Here is a 20261-nt window from a genome sequence, read left to right on the forward strand (position 1 = left end):
CCAGGAGCGGGCGGTCATGTGGCCGCAGGTATGTGATTTACATCCTTGTGACCACATTCCGACTAGACTGTGTCCGGCCTCACTAAATACACTTGCATTGAGTGAGGCCACGCACATCTAGTCGGCACGTGACTGCATGTATGAAAATCACATACTTGCGGCCACGCGCCCACTGTTCCCGACGCCAGCACCGGAGAATCCTCAAATCGTACAGTGCGCGCGATGTGAGGATTCACAAGTCTGCAGTTACAAAAAGTGACTGCAGACTGGTAACCTAAGCCCGGACAACAGATCATTTTTTTTTCTTAATATAAAGCCTCACATTGTGACGGCGTACAACTAACAAAATGTAGGCATGGATTAACAGCAGCCATTATTTTGTGTATGGAGAAGCAGAGAAGTCGATAGGGAACTTCATAATAGCGTGCACCACTATATAAAACATTTCTGACTCCTGAACGTCACTGTATTAAATTGGAACATATTACAGTTCAAGATCTGTTATTTTGGATCCATCCCCAGGACACTAATTTAATATTACTTCTCTTTTTCTACTTGTAGATAAGAAGTCATGAACGAACAAAAGACGTCCAGAGCCAGTAATGTTGGAAAGTTATTAATGATATCCCACAGAGAATTAGGTGAGATAGAAAAGATAAAATGAAAGCGCTGGTTTCCTCATTTGTGAGATGTATAGGAGGCCCCATGAGTTACAATCATCAGCCTCTCACATTAAAGCTATGAGCGAAGAATCCAGCACAAAGTGCGGTCAGGGGGTTCAGCGGGCTCTGCTCGGCTCATTTACCTTCCTTTGGAAAAGCCGTCCTCACTGGCTTTATTCACATGATGAATTCTGTTGTCCCGAACAGTTTAATTAGATAACAGAAAAATGGTTTCTTGGAAATGGCCCTAAGAAATCGTTCTACTACCCAGGAAGAAATAAACTATTGTGAATTACGTACACCTGCGGATTACTAAAAAATTCACGGTACATATCATTACTACAAGTGGGTTCTGGAGGACGTATGAATGATGGCTTACTACCTAAGCCAGACAGCGCCACACTACAGGAAACTTCAATCAAACCTATGGACACAGGATTGTTCCTTGGCACCAAATTCTTTGCTTTTAATTAAATATATAAACCTATAAACATGAAAAAATAACAAATAGTAAATGACTGAACATTGCCCTTCAGCATAACTGCATGGTCAGTACGACAAAAATGTAAAAAATCATACAAAGAGTTATGCAAAATGATTTGCAGAAATCTAGTCCTACAGTGATCGTCTGTGGCAGCCGAACCAGAGCACTGTGAACTTCTACCTACATGCGGAGCATACGCCGCTTCATGAATCAGGAGCGTCAGACTAGTGGCGTGCACGAGTGTGGACAGAGTGGCTTCTCCCCGCCCACTACCCTGGAGTGACAGGTCTCTCCCTGAAGGCATGTATAGGGAGAGACCTGTCAGTCACTGGCAGCAGGCGGGGAGAAGCGGCTTTTAAAGCATGTTTTTCTCTGATATTCCGCAGCGTTTCACTGTCATACATAACTGGCTGCGATCATACAGCCAGTGCCTGATACATGCTGCCCGATCCACTGTCAGGTTCTCTTTAATAAATGTTCTTAAACTTTAAAGGGTTGTTCTCAACTTTTTAGTTCCTATCTACAGTTGAAAACAAAAATTCAACCCCCATTGCTAATTAGGTTTATTAGCAACATTTACAAACTTTCTGCTGTTTCCAATAAACAAATGAAACAAAAACAACTTAAGGTTAAATTCCCATGATGCAGCATCTTATAGTTCCATCAAAGTGGATGGGATTTATAGAAATCTCATTTCATACCCACTGTGCTTTGTTTATGCTGTGTACACTGACCTGTGTGACCTTATGGGTGGATTCTCCCAACAGAATTGCATTAGAGGCAGAAAACCCGTAGATAAAATACACATGTAACCAGATTCAGTAATCAGGAGTTGCATCGGTTACACCAGACGTCCCTGAGATGAAACAGATCAAATACCTGGACTAGCTAGGGGGTTTGCGGCCTGTGATGTTTGATTTTATGTTAAATACATAGTTAACTCAAGAGAGTGGAAAAGGATACAAAATGATAGCAAAGTATTTAAGTGATCCTAGAAATACAGTTGGAAGCATAGTTCACAAATTCAAAGATAAAGGGGTTGTCCACTTTCAGCTTTCACATTATCAGTGATATTTAAAATAGCAAACTGAGGCATACTCACCCTTCCTGGGTCCAGCACTGCCCCTCTCACACTGTCCTGGTCTCTGTTGGTTAGCAGTATTGCAGCCGATCACTGAGCTCAGCGGTTCAGGCAGTGTAGATGGTATGGGCCGAGGAGCTCAGTGATTAACTACATCCTGCAGAGATCACAGCAACAGTAAAGAGGAGGTGCTGGACATGGGAAGGTAAGTAAAGATCAGTTTATTTTACCTGTCACTGAACCTGTGGGCACATAGGTAAAAAAGGCAATCCCTTTAATCCCTTCCTATTTTTGGATGTACGGTAAGCCGAATGTTGGGTCGCTGCAGCATAAGCCGCATTATGCATAGAGGATGCTGGCTGTGTTACACAGCCAGTATACGAGTCTTAGAGCTGCCCTTGGCTCACAGACCCTTGACCTTTTAAATGCCGCTATCAATCTCTGATAGTGGCATATAATTGCACAGTCCAGGAGAAGAGCGATTTCATGCACCTAATTAACCCGGCAATGTTGGGGCCAACTATGATAGAGCTATTGTGAACAGGGCCGGCTCCAGGATTTCGTGGGCTCCGGGCAAAAGAGTCTCAAAGGGTCCCTTTAACACATACCATGATTCATGATGCACAGATAAGAAATATAGGTATAGTACAAGGCCAAAGATTTCCCTTACTTCTTCTATTACATGAGCAATATCTAGTGTAAATTCTACAATAGCTCAGAAACCAGTGAATCCTCGCAGCGCACAGTGCAGACCGGACAGTATAGTCCTCCACACAGTATTATGGGCACCACATAGTCCTCCATACAGTATTATGGGCCCCATATATTGCTCCACACAGTATTATGGGTACCACATAGTCCTCCATACAGTATTATGGGCCCCATATATTGCTCCATACAGTATTATGGGTACCACATAGTCCTCCATACAGTATTATGGGCCCCATATATTGCTCCATACAGTATTATGGGCCCCATATATTGCTCCATACAGTATATAATGGCCCGATATATAGCTCCATATAGTATAATGGCCCCATATACTGCTCCATACTGTATAATGGCGCCAAATATTGCTCCATACAGTATATAGTGGCCCCATATACAGTACAGACCAAAAGTTTGGACACACCTTTAAAGATTTTTCTGTATTTTCATGACTATGAAAATTGTACATTCACACTGAAGGCATCAAAACTATGAATTAACACATGTGGAATTATATACTTAACAAAAAAGTGTGAAACAACTGAAAATATGTCTGGTATTCTAGGTTCTTCAAAGTAGCCACCTTTTGCTTTGATGACTGCTTTGCACACTCTTGGCATTCTCTTGATGAGCTTCAAGAGGTAGTCACCGGAAATGGTTTTCACTTCACAGGTGTGCCCTGTCAGGTTTAATAAGTGGAATTTCTTGCCTTATAAATGGGGTTGGGACCATCAGTTGTGTTGTGCAGAAGTCTGGTGGATACACAGCTGATAGTCCTACTGAATAGACTGTTAGAATTTGTATTATGGCACGAAAAAAGCAGCTAAGTAAAGAAAAACGAGTGGCCATCATTACTTTAAGAAATGAAGGTCAGTCAGTCCGAAAAATTGGGAAAACTTTGAAAGTGTCCCCAAGTGCAGTTGCAAAAACCATCAAGCGCTATAAAGAAACTGGCTCACATGAGGACCGCCCCAGGAAAGGAAGACCAAGAGTCACCTCTGCTTCTGAGGATAAGTTTATCCGAGTCACCAGCCTCAGAAATTGCAGGTTAACAGCAGCTCAGATTAGAGACCAGGTCAATGCCACACAGAGTTCTAGCAGCAGACACATCTCTACAACAACTGTTAAGAGGAGACTTTGTGCAGCAGGCCTTCATGGTAAAATAGCTGCTAGGAAACCACTGCTAAGGACAGGTAACAAGCAGAAGAGACTTGCTTGGGCTAAAGAACACAAGGAATGGACATTAGACCAGCGGAAATCTGTGCTTTGGTCTGATGAGTCCAAATTTGAGATCTTTGGTTCCAACCACCGTGTCTTTGTGCGACGCAGAAAAGGTGAAAGGATGGACTCTACATGCCTGGTTCCCACCGTGAAGCATGGAGGAGGAGGTGTGATGGCGTGGGGGTGCTTTGCTGGTGACACTGTTGGGGATTTATTCAAAATTGAAGGCATACTAAACCAGCATGACTACCACAGCATCTTGCAGCGGCATGCTATTCCATCCGGTTTGCGTTTAGTTGGACCATCATTTATTTTTCAACAGGACAATGACCCCAAACACACCTCCAGGCAGTGTAAAGGCGATTTGACCAAGGAGAGTGATGGGGTGCTACGCCAGATGAGCTGGCCTCCACAGTCACCAGACCTGAACCCAATTGAGATGGTTTGGGGTGAGCTGGACCGCAGAGTGAAGGCAAAAGGGCCAACAAGTGCTAAACATCTCTGGGAACTCCTTCAAGATTGTTGGAAGACCATTTCCGGTGACTACCTCTTGAAGCTCATCAAGAGAATGCCAAGAGTGTGCAAAGCAGTCATCAAACCAAAAGGTGGCTACTTTGAAGAACCTAGAACATAAGACATATTTTCAGTTGTTTCACACTTTTTTGTTAAGTATATAATTCCACATGTGTTAATTCATAGTTTTGATGCCTTCAGTGTGAATGTACAATCTTCACAGTCATGAAAATACAGAAAAATCTTTAAATGAGAAGGTGTGTCCAAACTTTTGGTCTGTACTGTATAGCTCCATACAGTGTAATGGCCCCATATATTGCTCCATACTGTTTAAAGGCCACAAATATTGTTCCATACAGTATATAATGGCCCCACAAAATGCTCCATATAGTATAATGGGCCCCCGCTGCTCCGGTCTCTTCAGCGTCTTCTGACTCTGCACTGCTCAACACAGAGGGCGTGCTGTAGTGACATCATCGTGCCCTCTGCCCCGAGACGTCACAGAGAGTCAGAAGACGCGGAAGAGACCGGAGCAGCGGGAAACGAGGAGAGGTGAGTATTTGAGGGGAGCCCGGTACCAGCACTGGCACCGGCCTCCTCAGACTAACAGACCCCCATAGTGTGCTGATGTCCCCATTCGTCGAGTGCCCCGGCACTTGCTCGGGTGCACAGGGTAGTGAGGCCGGCCCTGATTGTGAAGACCATACTTTGGCTGGATTTCATAGATAACTGTCACTTTAACAATATACTGCAATAATATGGTATGAATAAAAAGATTAAATATACACTCCCAAATTACTGTATAGTACAGCACTCAATAGTTAACTAAAACACACTACCAACAAGAAAAAGGGGAAAAAACATGCAAAATAGTCCAAAAAATATGGTTTAATGGAGATATCTATTTTAAAAAGTGTAACTGTTTTGTAAATACGTATAAAAAATGGAGAAGGTAGCTATTTAAGGGACAAAGCGACCACCTAGTCTTACTCAAAATATAAATCTAAAAAACTGTAGTGAATATACAAAAATTTACCAAAAATATGAGGACTATTAAGTAACAGTAATGTTATCAAATGCAATCCCTGGAAAGCAGCAAGTATATAGCAATCGATCATAATATTACAGTAAATAGTCTAATGTAAAATTATATTGGGGCCAATAAAGTCACAGTAATTAATAATAGTAAACAGTCAAGGATAGAGATTATATGCCACTGTAAAATACAGCTGTAGAGTAACAGTCTATACGCTGGAAACTAAATAAAGATGTCATTTAAAGGGAATCTATCTGCAGGATTTAACCCATCAAACTATTTATTTGCATATGTAGCTCTGTCAAAGAAGAGTCCAGCAATACCTTTATTTGGCCAGTCTGTTACTCCATTATTAAGAAATCAGTGTCTGAATTCATAGGCAAAGGAGGCTGAACTGCTTCACAAGCCTCTGTCACTCCAGCTCTATTCCCTGCCCAGCACCTCCTCCTGCTGCTTGACTGACAGCTTCTTTTCCTGAAGTCACATAGCAAATGAACGGTCAGTCAAGCATAAAGCAGCACTGACTTCTCAGTAATGGAAGAATAGAATGGCTAGGTAAAGATATTGCTGGACTTGTATCAGAAAGACCTACATGCACATATAAATAGCTTGGAGGGGAAATATTACTGACAAATTCCAATTAATACCTAGCTGCCAAATGTCCAAATCACAAGAAAGATCTTTATTAAAGACAGTGTATTCTTACATGGAAAGTGTTGTGAGCGGATATATGAGCCTGCAGGCTATCGCAATATATAGAATTATTTAACCAATACGGTAAAAGCCATAAAGAGGAAACAAAAAATTTGTAAAGGCAAAAAGGAGATTTTTGTGTACTCACCGTAAAATCCCTTTCTCTTAGCCTCTTATTGGGGGACACAGGACCGTGGGTTATGCTGCTTGTCCACTAGGAGGCGACACTATGCTTATCTGAAAGACAAAGCATTGCTCCTCCTCTGCAGTATACACCCCCGGGAGGCGATAGCCTACACCAGTTTTGTGCAAAAGCAGTAGGAGAAGTTAACATACATAACATAATTATGCCTATAACAAAGGCAACAATGTTGGAACTCAAAGGAAAACCAATATGAGAACTCAACTTAAACGGCCCAAAGGGGCAACAGGGTGGGAGCTGTGTCCCCCAATAAGAGGCTAAGAGAAAGGGATTTTACGGTGAGTACACAAAAATCTCCTTTACTCTGTCGCCTCATTGGGGGACACAGGACCGGGATACCGCCGCCTGTAGCACGCGTCTGCCCAGGCTCGCATCTGCTGAGGACTGGGTATTAACACTGTAGTGCTTGGTAAATGTGTGCAGGCTGGTCCAAGTGGCCGCCTTGCACACTTGCTGAGCCGAGGCCTGATGGCGAATGGCCCAGGAGGCCCCTACCGCACGTGTAGAATGGGCCTTGATACCTGCCGGAAGGGGAAAATTTTTGAGGCGGTAAGCCTCTTGTATGGTGGACTTGATCCACCTGGCGAGGGTAGCCTTAGAAGCTGGTAGACCCTTGCGACCCCCTTCCAGAAGGAGAAAAAGCGAATCTGATTTTCTGAAGGGGGCAGTCCTAGACACAGATACGCAGTGCCCTAACGAGGTCAAGCGTATGCAAAGCCTTTTCCACTCTATGAACCGGAGCCGGACAGAGGGATGGTAAGGAAATCTCTTCGTTGAGATGGAAGCTTGAGACAACCTTTGGGAGAAAGGAAGGAACTGTACGAAGGACTACTTTATCCTGAAAAAAAATTAGGAACGGTTGTCTGCATGAGAGTGCCGTGAGTTCAGACACTCTTCGTAGTGACGTGATCGCTACAAGGAAAACCACCTTCTGAGATAGAAGGCGGAGTGGAATTTCTTTGAGAGGTTCAAAGGGGGTTTGAGTACCAGGTTAAGGTCCCACATTTCTAATGGTCGTTTGTAGGGTGGAATCAGTCGTGAAACACCCTGCAGAAAAGTTCTGACTTGCGGCCGGTGGGCAATGCTCTTCTGAAACAGAACCGATAGCGCTGACACCTGACTTTTAAGGGAGGCCAGGGATAGTCTGGCTTCCAGTCCTGACTGGAGAAAACCGAGTACCCTAGGTAATGAATAGGGTAGTGGAGCCTGGTGGTGAGATTCGCACCAGGTAAAGAAGGCCTTCAAAGTACGGTAGTAGATCTTGGCAGAGTTTGGTTTTCTCGCTCTGATCATGGTTGAAGAGACTTCTGGTGAAAAACCTGCTTGTGTTAACACCCAGGTTTCAATGGCCACGCCGTCAAACTGAGTGCCTGTAAGTTCTGGTGGTAAAACGGACCTTGTGACAGAAGATCCGGGCGATCGGGAAGACGCCAGGGAACGTCTGCGATGAGGCGTACTATTTCGGCGTACCATGTACGTCTGGGCCAGTCTGGAGCGATTAGGATGGTTGGTACACGTTCCTGTTTGATCTTTCTCAGCACTCTGGGAATCAGAGGGAGAGGCGGAAAAACATACAAGAGTTGGAAATGAGTCCAATCCTGAACCAGGGCGTCCGCTGCCAGAGCTCGGTGATCTCGTGATCTGGCCATGAAGTTGGGGACCTTGACATTGAAGTGAGATGCCATTAGATCCACATCCGGAGTGCCCCAACGGTGGCAGATTTGCTGGAAGACTTCGGGATGGAGAGCCCATTCTCCCGAGTGTATTTCTTGTCGGCTGAAGAAGTCTGCTTCCCAGTTGTCTACACCTGGAATGTGAACTGCCGATATGACAGAGTTTGTTTTTTCTGCCCAGTGGAGAATGTGTGAGACTTCTCGCATTGCTCGAGCGCTGCGGGTCCCCCCTTGGTGATTGACATATGCCACGGCTGTGGCATTGTCTGACTGGACTCTGATGTGGGAGGCCGCCAGGAGATGCTGGAATGCTCTCAGGACCAGGAGGATGGCTCGAATCTCCAGGATGTTGATGGGCAAGGTTGCTTCCGCTGTAGACCATTTGCCCTGTGCTCTGTGGTGTAGGTATACTGCACCCCAACCCGTCAGACTTGCGTCGGTGGTCAGTATCCTCCATTGAGCTGGGAGAAAGGATTTTCCGGTCATTAGAGAGGACCAGATGAGCCACCAGTGGAGAGATTTCTTGGCTGATGAGTTCAGTTGGAATGACCTGTCGAGGGAAGAAGGATTTTTGTCCCAAGACTGGAGAATGTTCAATTGGAGAGGTCTGAGGTGAAGCTGGGCAAATGGAACTGCTTCTATTGACGCCACCATTCTGCCAAGGACTCCCATCGCAAATCGGAGAGATAGGGAGGATCTGTTGAGAAGGGTGTGAACTCCTGAGCGTAAAGGATGCACTTTGTCTCTGGGGAGAAATATCAGGCCTCTGGAAGTATTGAATCTCATCCCTAGGAATGTCAAGGATCCCTAGGAATGTCAAGGATTGGGTTGGTGTTGGAGACGACTTTTGTAAGTTGACTAACCAACCTAGGCGGTTCAGAGTGTCGATTGTGATTGAGACACTGAGCTCGCAGTCCTTGAAGTTGGGAGCCTTGACGAGAAGATCGTCTAGGTAAGGGATGACCACTATACCTCTGGAGTGTAGGACCTGCATGGTGGTTGCCATGACTTTGGTGAACACTCTGGGAGCCGTTGCGAGACCGAACGGGAGAGCCGCGAATTGATAGTGGTCCTGATTGATTGCGAATCTCAGGAATGTCTGATGAGCAGGCGCAATCGGTATGTGCAAGTACGCATCTTGGATGTCTATGGAGGCGAGAAATTCTCCTTCTTCCATGGATGCTATGATGGAGCGAAGTGACTCCATTCGAAAATGACGTACTCTTACATACTTGTTGAGATGTTTGAGATCTAGGACAGGCCTTGCACCGCCTCCTTTTTTGGGAACTACAAAAAGATTGGAGTAGAACCGTGAAAGCGCTCTGCTGTTGGAACAGGTATTATGACTTGCGCTTGGAGTAGCGAGGAGACCGCCTTGTGAAAAGCTTGTGCTTTTTCTTGCGGTTTGGGGGTAGCAGAGGTGACGAATCTGTATGGTGGAATGGAGGTGAATTCTATCTTGTATCCTAGATTGTGACAATTGAGTGACCCATTCTGGCATGGCAGCGGTGGTAGGGGCTGCTTGGGACTCTGGCACAGTAGCCTGCATGCAATCCTTACAATGCGGATACGTACTACCGCTGGGGAGAGCGATGCTACAGGCTGTACAGAAAGCGTAAAAGCTGTCCTGCCTGGTTTTCTTAGACTTTGAGCCCAGTATATTGCACCTGGATGTGGTTATGCAGGGGGGCTGTCTGTGCAGAGGAGGATGTAGCATATGCAGTTTCACAGCTGAGAGTCTCAGGCTGTGCACTTACCCCACCTCTAGTGTGCCCCTGTGCGCGCGCAAATCCCCTGGTCCTGTGCCTCCCCGGAGCGCTGGCTGGCCTGTGACAAGGGTGCAGCAAGATGGCCACGGTCAGAGTGAGGAGAAGGGGGGGGATGGAGCGCTGAAAGGGCGCGTGTATCCATGGAAATGCGCGCCCTGCAGCTCCGCTCCACCCTCTGTATGACGCTTGGCAGTGTCAAACGCGTCACCGGGGGGCGTGCTGGGGGGCGTAGGGTGGGCGGCGGCTTCGGCTAGGCCGAAGCTGCGGCCTAAATTTAAGATAATGCCCGGAAAGGGCTCCAGGAGAGCGCGGTGGGCCGGGGGGAGGTCGGAAAAGCACCAGACCCCCCCGGATCCATAGGTAATATGGCGGTGGGGATCTCTATAGAAGGGGTAGACTCTGAGGAGCCCCCTTTTTTGTGTCACTGGCGCAGGGTCTTTGTGAGACTGCACCGCTTTGGCCATAAATACCTGCACCGTCCCCGGCTGTACAGGAGCCTCCAGTGAAAACTGTGGTTCCTGTATGTGCTGCTGAGAGATGGCCGCTTGCTGGGAGGGTCCGCAGCTGCTGCTCACCGAAGCCTACCTGAGGTTGTCTCAACTTAATACCCCCCGAGGGGGAATTAGGGAGGGTGCCGCTGTCACCTTCAGGGGCTTTATCCACCCTCAACCTCTGAGCAAATCGTGGAGAAATGGAAAAGGAGGGGGTTCTCAACCTCGTACCAGACCCTACGGGCCGGCGAGGGAGCAGTATGGTGGCAGCGCCATCTCCACTTCAACCGTGCCCGACAGACGGGGGCAAAGGAAGGAGCCATACCGGGGGTCTCTGAAAAGAGACCCTCTTTTCTTCATCTGTGATCCTGTGCTTGAAGCGAGGAACGAGTGAAAATAAAACGGTGTGCCTCCTACTGACACTAAGCTAAAACTGGTGTAGGCTATCGCCTCCCGGGGGTGTATACTGCAGAGGAGGAGCAATGCTTTGTCTTTCAGATAAGCATAGTGTCGCCTCCTAGTGGACAAGCAGCATAACCCATGGTCCTGTGTCCCCCAATGAGGCGACAGAGTAATTTGTTTTTTTTTGGGTCAATGCACCTCCTCCAAAAAGTGCAATAAGAATCAATCAAAACATCATGTCTACACCAAAAATTGGTATCAATATTCAGCTCACTATGCAAAAAAAGACCTCATACAGTGCCATTTACGAAAAATTTCCAATTTTTATTTTCAACACTTAAAAGAAAAAACTATAGACGATTCGTAATACTGTAATCCAACTGATTCAAAGAATACTGCCAGGTCATTTTTACCGCACAATGAACGGCATAAAAACAAAACCCAAAAACAATGACAGAATTGCGAGTATTTTTGAAATTTCACCGCATTTGTTTCCCATTTTTCGAGTACACTGCATGATAAAATGAATTGTGTATCAAAACTACAACTCTTCGCAAAAAAGACAAGCACTCGTATGGCTATGTTGACAAACAAAAATGACGAGGGAAGGGTTCAAAAGGAACACAGGTTACAATACCTGATCGTTCAAGGAGGAAACTATCACCGGCCGTCAAAAACCCTGAAGAGACTGCAAAGGACCTGTAGCAAGTTATGGTGGCAGCAGGCACTGAGGCTTCAGTTTGCACAATAAGGAGCAAACTAAACATTGAAGGTCTCCAAGCCGAAACTCCAAGACAGGCACCTCTAGTGACTCAAAAGCCAGCTCCAATATGTACAAGAGCCACACAAGTTTTGGGATTTAGTTCATATGTCAGGAAATCCAAGAAGAAAACATCATGCCTCAGGAAACTAAAGCTAGGGTGTCACCAGATCTTCCAACAGGATAATGACCCCATACATGAAAACCCAAGAATACTAGTGAACTGGAGGCGATTACCCGTGAGCAACAGGCTACGATTTCTTAGGACTTCTGCCAGAAACTGGTGTCTGGCTTATATGTCTCATTTGTAGAAGGTCATAACAGCCAAATGTGGTCTAGTAAGTACTAAAGATAACTGTCCTGAAGGGGTTGTATAATTCTGAGACTGCAGGAGTCATTAAAAGTGGCATTTTGTATTTAATATGGAGAAACCACTTGTATTAGTTGTGTTGAGGTATTTAATTTGTTCTTCTTTCATTAGTTTATTGCAAACAGCAGAAAGCTTGTAAATTTTGCTAAAAAATCTACTTTGCAATGGAAGTTCATTAATTTAGAATAAATTTGCAGCGGTACCTACAGGCTGTGTGATAAGATGCTGAATATTAGATCATGACCACAAGGATCCCACTGATACTGAGAACTGGGCTCTAAAATGATAAATGGATAAGCACTGTAATCTGACAGTCCCAAAGACAATGTATCGAGCAGTGGTGCACATGCATGGCCTCCACTCTATTCGAAAGGGCATTTCAGGGCCCAGTTCTTGTGTTGTGTGGGGGGTCCCCTAGCTCAGTAACTTTTCACCTATTCTCTGAATAGGTGATGATTTGCCAAGTAGGAAAAAATCCTTTCAACCTAATTTTCATAGGCCCGCTTGGGGACTTCACGATCTTCTGATCTGATTGTGGTTATAGTGCTTTGGTATACTCAACATATCGAAGCATAAAGCCACTGCAGGTATCAATGCCTTTATTAAGCACCCAACTGCCATAGCAGCTCATTGATGGTTGCCATACGGAGCACTTTCCCACAGTCTAACCAACTGGTTCCCGCAGATGCTAAACATGGTCAGCTGTCTCCATCAGTGACAAAAAGTATGTATAGAGCGGCAGTGCTTCATTTTACTGCCCCAGCTGTGGTTTTGTGGCTTAGTGACTAGTGGTTATCACATATTGGATACGTGTTGAATGCTTTTGGCTGGTATATCCCTTTAAATGTAAAATAATAAACATCAAGAAGCAATGCAAGTTTAATCTACCTGGCTCTACTGTTTTCTAGCTCATTCATTTTCGCCCCGTGGCTTTGCTTCTGCCTCTCCAGTTCCGCAGTTACGTTCTTCAGTTTGCTGGTAAGAGTAGACAATGAAGAGTCCTGTTCAGCTACTGTCTGCTCCATCTCTGCCATACGTATTAGATGTGCACTAGGTGGAACCTGCAGAGTGGGCTTCTTCATCAACTCCTAGAAGAAAGCAGGAGAAATCTTCAACATTAGAAGTCTACTGACAGAAATGGAAAAAATATTATTTCTTTAGTAGAAGATTATTTTATAGGTTGTTTTAGTCACAGGTTCCTCATATTTTTTGTTCCTGTGAATGAATATTGATGGTCTTCACATAGACCCCTAAAAAGGGGACCTGATTCATAAACATTAAGCTACTAAAAAATGAAAAGAAATAAAATGAAAATGCAAAAATAAAACAGAATTTTAGATAGTCGAGAATCCAATCTATTAAAGGGAATCAGTTTACTGGCATTGTCCATTTAATCTAAGAGCAGAATGATATAGAGACAGGTACCCTGATTCCAGTGATGTGTCACTTACTGGGCTGCTTAGTGTAGTTTTGATGAAATCAATAGCAGGAAATTATCACTAGAGGACTAGTAAACCCGCTGCCAGGTTTGCTCCATATTCATGAGCTCTGTATACCACCCCACACCACTGATTGGCAGCTTTATGTGTACACTGTATATGATCAGAAAGCTGCCAATCAGTGGTGTGTGTGTGTGTATGTGTGTGGATGGAGGGGGTGGGGGTTATACGGGGCTCAGAATTCAGAGAACTGCTAGATCTACAGCAGCTAAAACAGGGATTTTATCAATATGACTGCAAGCAGCTCAATAAGCGACACATTGCTGGAATCAGGATCTCTGGCTCTACAATATGCTGCTCTCAGATGGGGTTGAAAAAACCTGGTGACATATTCCCTTTAAAAGCAAGTGAGAATAAATGCTACTGAAAAATAAAAGTTTCCATTGGGATTGAAAATATGCATGTTTAGTATTAAATTGGACTTTTTTTAAGCAAAAGATATTGAAAACAGGCTTATTACAGTGTGGCCATCTTAGACTGGTCTTACAGGGAGAACATATGGACGCATTTTAGTATATTAACCGCTCAGTGTTGTGTCCTCACTGTAAACACTAACTGGAAAAATAAAAATTAGAACGATGGTTACTCTTTAAGCAATTTTTATATGGGCTGTTTTATTTCAGAAATTAATAGTACATATGAAAATAAGCAGCTTTATAATATATCTTATCAGAGAGATCTGTTTCTTTCTTTGCCAGGATTGATTAGTTGTTACCAAAGTTCCCAGTTCACAGGTAAAATCTACATTCAGTGAAGACAGACTGTTACATTACTGAGACAGGAGAAGATTGCTGGATGATGGAGCACAGTGACTGGTATTATAGTGTGGCAGCACTATCTGGCATTGTGGTTGAAGTGATAAATGTCACACCTCTGAGGGTCCCATTGACCACTAGAATAAGCCCCTTGTTCCTCTTCCCTGCATAACCCAGGAGCAGGAGCTTAAAGGGCTTGTCCTCTACTAGGACAACCCCTTCTTGATCTAAATGTTTGGCGCTGATAAAATAAAAAAGCCTATACTCCCCTCCCAGCATACTGAACATCAAGAGGAAGTGGAAGAGCATCCACAGCCCTGACTTTTTCTTGATGTTCAAGATGTCCGAAGGTGGGGCCAATGACGCCAGCGCTGATTCTGTGTCATAACCGCTCGAGAGCCTTGGGAACGCGAGTGCAGACACCACTGGAACGGCGCCGACATGGGAAGGAAGTAGAACCTTTTTTATTTTATTGGCGCCAAACATTTAGCTCAAGAAGAGGTTGTCCTAATAGTGGACAACCCCTTTAATAGAAGTGGTAGTTGAGCATGTGCCCTGCCACAAATGTCTATATGGCTGCAAGCGAGGTCCTTTTTTTAATCATTCCCATAGACTTTGAATGAAGTGGCGCCATGTATGCTGGACCACAGCGCCATTCAATCCTTCTTGGTAGTGACCCCAGCAATAAGGACATTTATGCCCAATTCTCTGAATATATGATAAATGTGCATCAACCGAATTGTATTCTTCCACTGCTCTGAAATGAAGAGGGCCCATAATAACACACTGTAATGTACGTTGCAAAAATATAAATCTGAACAATAAGCAGGGGGGTCAAAAGTGTCAAATAAAACCTACGAACCAGAGCAGCTTCTTTAAATTTGGTAATTGAGGCATCTGAATGCAGATCCAACTTCTGATGTAACGCTCTGAGATCCTCCGCATGCTTTTTTGCACACTCCTGCTGCTCCTGGAAAAAGAAGGCGAATACAGAATGTGCCATATAGTAAAACACTTTAAAAGACATTAAGGGATAAAATGAGTCTTGCTGAACTGCTCAATGAGATTTTTTAGATATTAGGTAGAAATCAGACGGTGTGATCCATAAACTGCTGCTCTATAAGAGTGACATAAATAAGACAATCAGGAGGAAATGGAGAATACGGCGCCTACATGGCACCTCTAGAAGTGTGAGATCCCTGCACAGCCAACACAAAGGAGACTGTAACTGATGAACTGCTCTTCACACGTAAGTGTTTACTTGCTGTGTCTCTATGGAAACTTGTAATTCGCACTCGGGGCTTATTTATCGTCTTTATGCAGATCTTTGAACATTTGCTATTCACATGACAGCAGGAGACTGAACACGTCAGAGCAGCCGAATATTATTCATAGCAGCCGCAAAGAGGTTTCATTCATTACATGAGAGTAATAATTCTACTGCTTCTACTACTAACATTCATGAAAGTTACATGACAATAGTAAAAAATATTCAAAGACCAAGATAACTAAAGGACTCATAATTTAGAAGCTATAGGCCATTATTCATCAAGACTTCCATTGTGTACACCAGTCTGGATGTAAAGGTGCGCTAAACATGCCGTACACTCACTAAAAGGGTTCTCCCATGAACAAAGTACAATTTAATTAATAGATCTTGGAATAATAATAAGTTCCACCATTGCATGTGTTAAAAAAAATGTTCCTGTGCTGAGATAATCTTAAAACTGTGTCCTTGCAAGTTCTGGGAGATAGAGATTGAGGTCGAGAGCGAGAGACCGTCCTCTGGAAAAATGCTTGAGTTTGCCAATCACTTCCATTATGCTCGCTACTCGAGTTGAGCACGTCCGTGTGTTTGACGTGCTCGATTCGAGTACAGAGCGCATGAGCATTTCAGTGCTCGATCGACACTAGTTCCTGCTATATACTGTTATTTGCTATGTCTGACCATGTAGAGCTGTTTCAGTTCATGATCGACACATACCACAGCTCTTGGCTAGCAGGGGAAAAAAACAAGTCACCTATGATAAGCGAGTATACTCATGAATCAGCAGAGGCTTGCAGCTGCTGCTGTCTGAGGTAACACATTTCCCTGCCTGTTTTATCACAGGAGTTTTTTTGCTGTGAGCTCAATATAAATCATATCAAGCTGAGCTCCTACGTCACTGACTTGATTTATAATGAACTTAGGTTAGAGACACAAAAAATACACACTCCTGTGATAAAAAAAATATGAGATTCAAGTATCTCAGTATGATGGAATGAAGTGCAAATGTAGATGTATTGTGAAAAATATAAGAGAAAGGCATTATGAGAGGATAAAGGATATCAGACCAAAAGATACGGGATCAAAATTCCAGGGAGCAGTGCCAGATGGAGATGTCAGTGGAAATTTATCCCACATGTATGGTTGTTCAAGCAAGCTTAATCAGAGGAGGATGAAGCTGGCTTGACCAGAGATACGTGTGCGGTATATTTCCACCGACATCTCCAGCTGGCACTGCTCTCTGGGTCTTGGATCCCATATCCCATGTCTTTTGGTCTGATATACTTTATTTATCCTCCCATACTGCTTTTCTCTTATATATTTTTTTACAATACATCTGCATTTGCACTTTATTCTATAATACTGTGTCCTTGATATATATGGTTCTACAGTTCTAAGGGTTTATATAACATATTAACATTACTACCTTGTCTGGTATATGTGGTGTACATGACTTATATTTATAACTATATTATTGTCTCTTTATATCACATTTTTGCATTTGCCCTAATTTTTTTAATTATTACTACCGCATTGGTCATTATTTTGGTTCTATTTACCATATTTTTGTATTTTGTTTGAATTTTATACTTTGAGACAAATAATATAGGGTCTGCCCCTCTTCATCCGTGGACATTCATGATCGTTCTCTGTAGTTTGCAAGGTCTTTTTCCCTTGTTTGCATCCAATTGTATGGGATTTACACCTGGTCACACTATCTACTTGTAGATGTTTATCATACTAAATTTGATGTGGATTCCTATTGTGCAAGTGCTTATTACATATATAGTTTCTATTGGTTTATATAACCTTTGGATGTGGATACTCTGCTATTAATTGCTTTTAATCTTGGATAATTTTAATATCAATAAATATTTGTTTTTGTACCTATAGGTGTGAACATTTTTTAATTCTTCCAGAGGGTAATGTGGGGTCTATGTGTATCAAAAGCCGATAATAACCCTTTGTGATGAAAAGCCTATGACTTGTTTAAGGTTGATCAGATCCAAAGTCTCTGCCCTACAGATATCAAAAATGGGGACAAGGTTGTTGCTTAACGTTTTTGCCAAATCATAGAAGCTATGCTAGGAAAAAAAGTCCTGTAGCTAGTGTAATAAACTTGGCCTCTTTTTTCATTGTTGTCCCACTCCAACAGATCACACTGGAATATCCCATAGTCCTATGTTCCCCAATGGCACAAATGAGAAAACTGTCTGTTACTTACCCGTAAAAGCCATTTCTCCTCGTACTCACTGGAATACACAGCATCAGCCCAATGGCATGCTTTATTTCTCAGTTGTGACCGTTCACTACAAGTGGTTCCTTGTTACACTAGAACTCTTATAGTTTTCCTTGCTTATTTTGTCCATTTTGTTTCTTAGTGTTATTGCTTGTCCTACCGCTGCCAGAGGGGTAAACCACTTAACTGGGAGAACGAGCAAATACTTTGTGGCATCCAACTATCATCCTTGGTCCTGTGCAGCCAAATGGACAACATGAGTAAAGGCTCTTACGGGTTTTACACAAATTCCCCATTCACAGTGCGCAATAGGACCACTGTAGTTGTTTTATAAACAGTGTCCAATGGGGAAAATATGGCCCAAAATCAAATTTTTTTCGCTCAAAAAGCAAATATGACTTAATCCAGTTCTCTGCAGTATTCTCTAAGCTGTAAAAAGTGTGAGATCTTCAAGTGTTTGTTCGGGACTTCGTAAATGAAGGCCTAGTCACAGAATCCTGTATCTTGGTGGATCAGTCTGTCGCTCATTAAAGGGATGGTCCAACCTCATCAAAAAGTTAAAAATAACAAAAATCAGGCATAGTCCACTATTGTTAACCCTCATGGATCCAGAGAAAGCACTCTATACCTGGAGGTGATGATATCCCTTATGATAAGGTCTGTAACTAGTTGCTCCAGTCAGGCGAAACTGGGTCATCAGAGGCACAATTGATTTTTAAACAATCAAAGCTGCCTCTAAAGCTTTTGTTGTGGCCGGGCTGTATAGTCAAGCCAAAGAGCTGTCAGGCCAACAGAAGAAGGTAGCGCTAGACGGAGAATATAGCCGGGAAGGCAAATGATCGGGAAGTGCTTCAGCACACCCAAAGCACTTGAGTCTTGTTTGCAAATTAATTAAAACTGCAATTTTACAGTCAGGGATCAAAGGATTGCATGAACAAAGGTATGGATAACATTATCTTTACAGATCAACATGACCATGTAAACAGTTTGTGGGTAGATCGAGCTTAAATTCTGTATGTGAAAAGGTTTCTTGTTGTGGCTGCACTTTGCTTCTTCGTGTAATACGTCTCTAAGGAACAGGGGCTTCTCATGCTCTCATACAATGGCACTGAAATTGACTTTCAGACTGCTCTAGTAGCCGATAAGGCCTTCTCCTTACTAAAGTGTCATAATGCTTCATTACTGGTATCCCATGTGATCCGCCCAGCTTATTAATACATTTATCACAGTGAATATTTAAAGGGTGTGACAGCTGCCGCACTAGTTAACAGTGTATGCAGAGCAGCTGTAATTTTCACAGTATACAGAGCCAGCTTGTATCCTGTATTTTCTGGATACCTTCCAGCGTATTTGGCATTCTGTTTTAATCTATTATAAATGAACTATGGTATGGTTTCTCTTGAGATATTGATTTAAAAAAAATACAGGTTTAGTTAGAATATGTTTGAAAGAAACAAGACAAAAATTTCACAAAAAAATATCTTTTTACATTTGAGAAAAAAGAAAAATTTTCAGTAAAAAGATGAGAAAGCTCCATTTCAATATAAAGCACTAAAGCTTCTTATGAAAGCATTAAAAAAAAAACAGCATTATTACAGCAATTTGTTGTTCACCTCTATTTCTAGTACTCGTGGAAACTTAGCCCATCCCAGCTTTAAGTAGCCAAAATGCGTAGGCAAGAGTTGCAAGTGGAAAGCATCTACTTTGGTATTCAATATCACTGAAGGTCTGGAAGAACTAGAGCTACCCTTGTTATCAGTGCCATACCTCTCTTGCTTTAGCCAGGAGACGCTGGTATTTTTTCAGAACGTCTTCTTTTTGGTTAAGTCGAGCTTGCATATTTTCAATTGTCTGATGAGCTACTTTCAAGGCTTGTCTCAACTCGGAATCTTCTTCTCTTTGGTTAAACTCAGACATTAGTTTTTCTCTGTCTACAACCGCAGGTAAGCTAAGTCTCAGCTCATTTATAACTTTATCTCTGCTCAAAACATTTTGCTTGGTGGTCCAGAGAAGAGTTTCCTTCTCCTTCAGTTTCTATGGAAGACACATAAACCCATTATAGCAACAAACATTCAATTCCATCGCTTAAATGGACATTAATAAAAAAGTCTAAAAAATATTAAAAGGAGTTGTCCATCAGATGCAAACTATTTTAAAAAGGTCTCAAACTGCTTTAAAAATAAAAGTAGTAATACTAACCCTTACCTGCTCCTGTTCTGATGTTTACCTGGTCCTGCTGGACTCTGCCATTGGGTACTATTTCTACATACTACAAGTGGCCAAAAATGCCCGCTCGGGCAATATGTGACCACAGAGCCAATTTGTCTGACAGTGCTTGGCTGAGAGGGCAATTCAGTCTATAGCTGGTGTGTCAAAGTCAATGTAGGGTCAGGAAATAGAAGCAAGCAGGGTCCAGGTAAGCATCAGAATGGGAGC

General features: G+C 43.2%; 1 protein-coding gene across 2 annotated transcripts in view; it reads right to left on the reverse strand.

The window, feature by feature from the left end:
• The window catches only part of CEP290 (centrosomal protein 290), a 227368-nt gene that overhangs the window by 89860 nt on the left and 117247 nt on the right, over positions 1–20261 (reverse strand). For both annotated transcript variants that reach the window (XM_073651634.1, XM_073651633.1), the window contains exons 34-36: positions 19593–19859; positions 15182–15289; positions 12954–13153 (exon numbers count right to left, since the gene is read on the reverse strand). In XM_073651634.1, the coding sequence (XP_073507735.1) occupies positions 12954–13153; positions 15182–15289; positions 19593–19859 (575 nt within the window). The remainder of the gene's footprint in view (positions 1–12953; positions 13154–15181; positions 15290–19592; positions 19860–20261) is intronic.

Source organism: Phyllobates terribilis, unplaced genomic scaffold (genome assembly GCF_046119375.1).
Source record: "Phyllobates terribilis strain yellow unplaced genomic scaffold, ASM4611937v1 Scaffold_11__3_contigs__length_659146591, whole genome shotgun sequence".
In the NCBI taxonomy this organism is placed as follows: Eukaryota; Metazoa; Chordata; class Amphibia; order Anura; family Dendrobatidae; genus Phyllobates; species Phyllobates terribilis.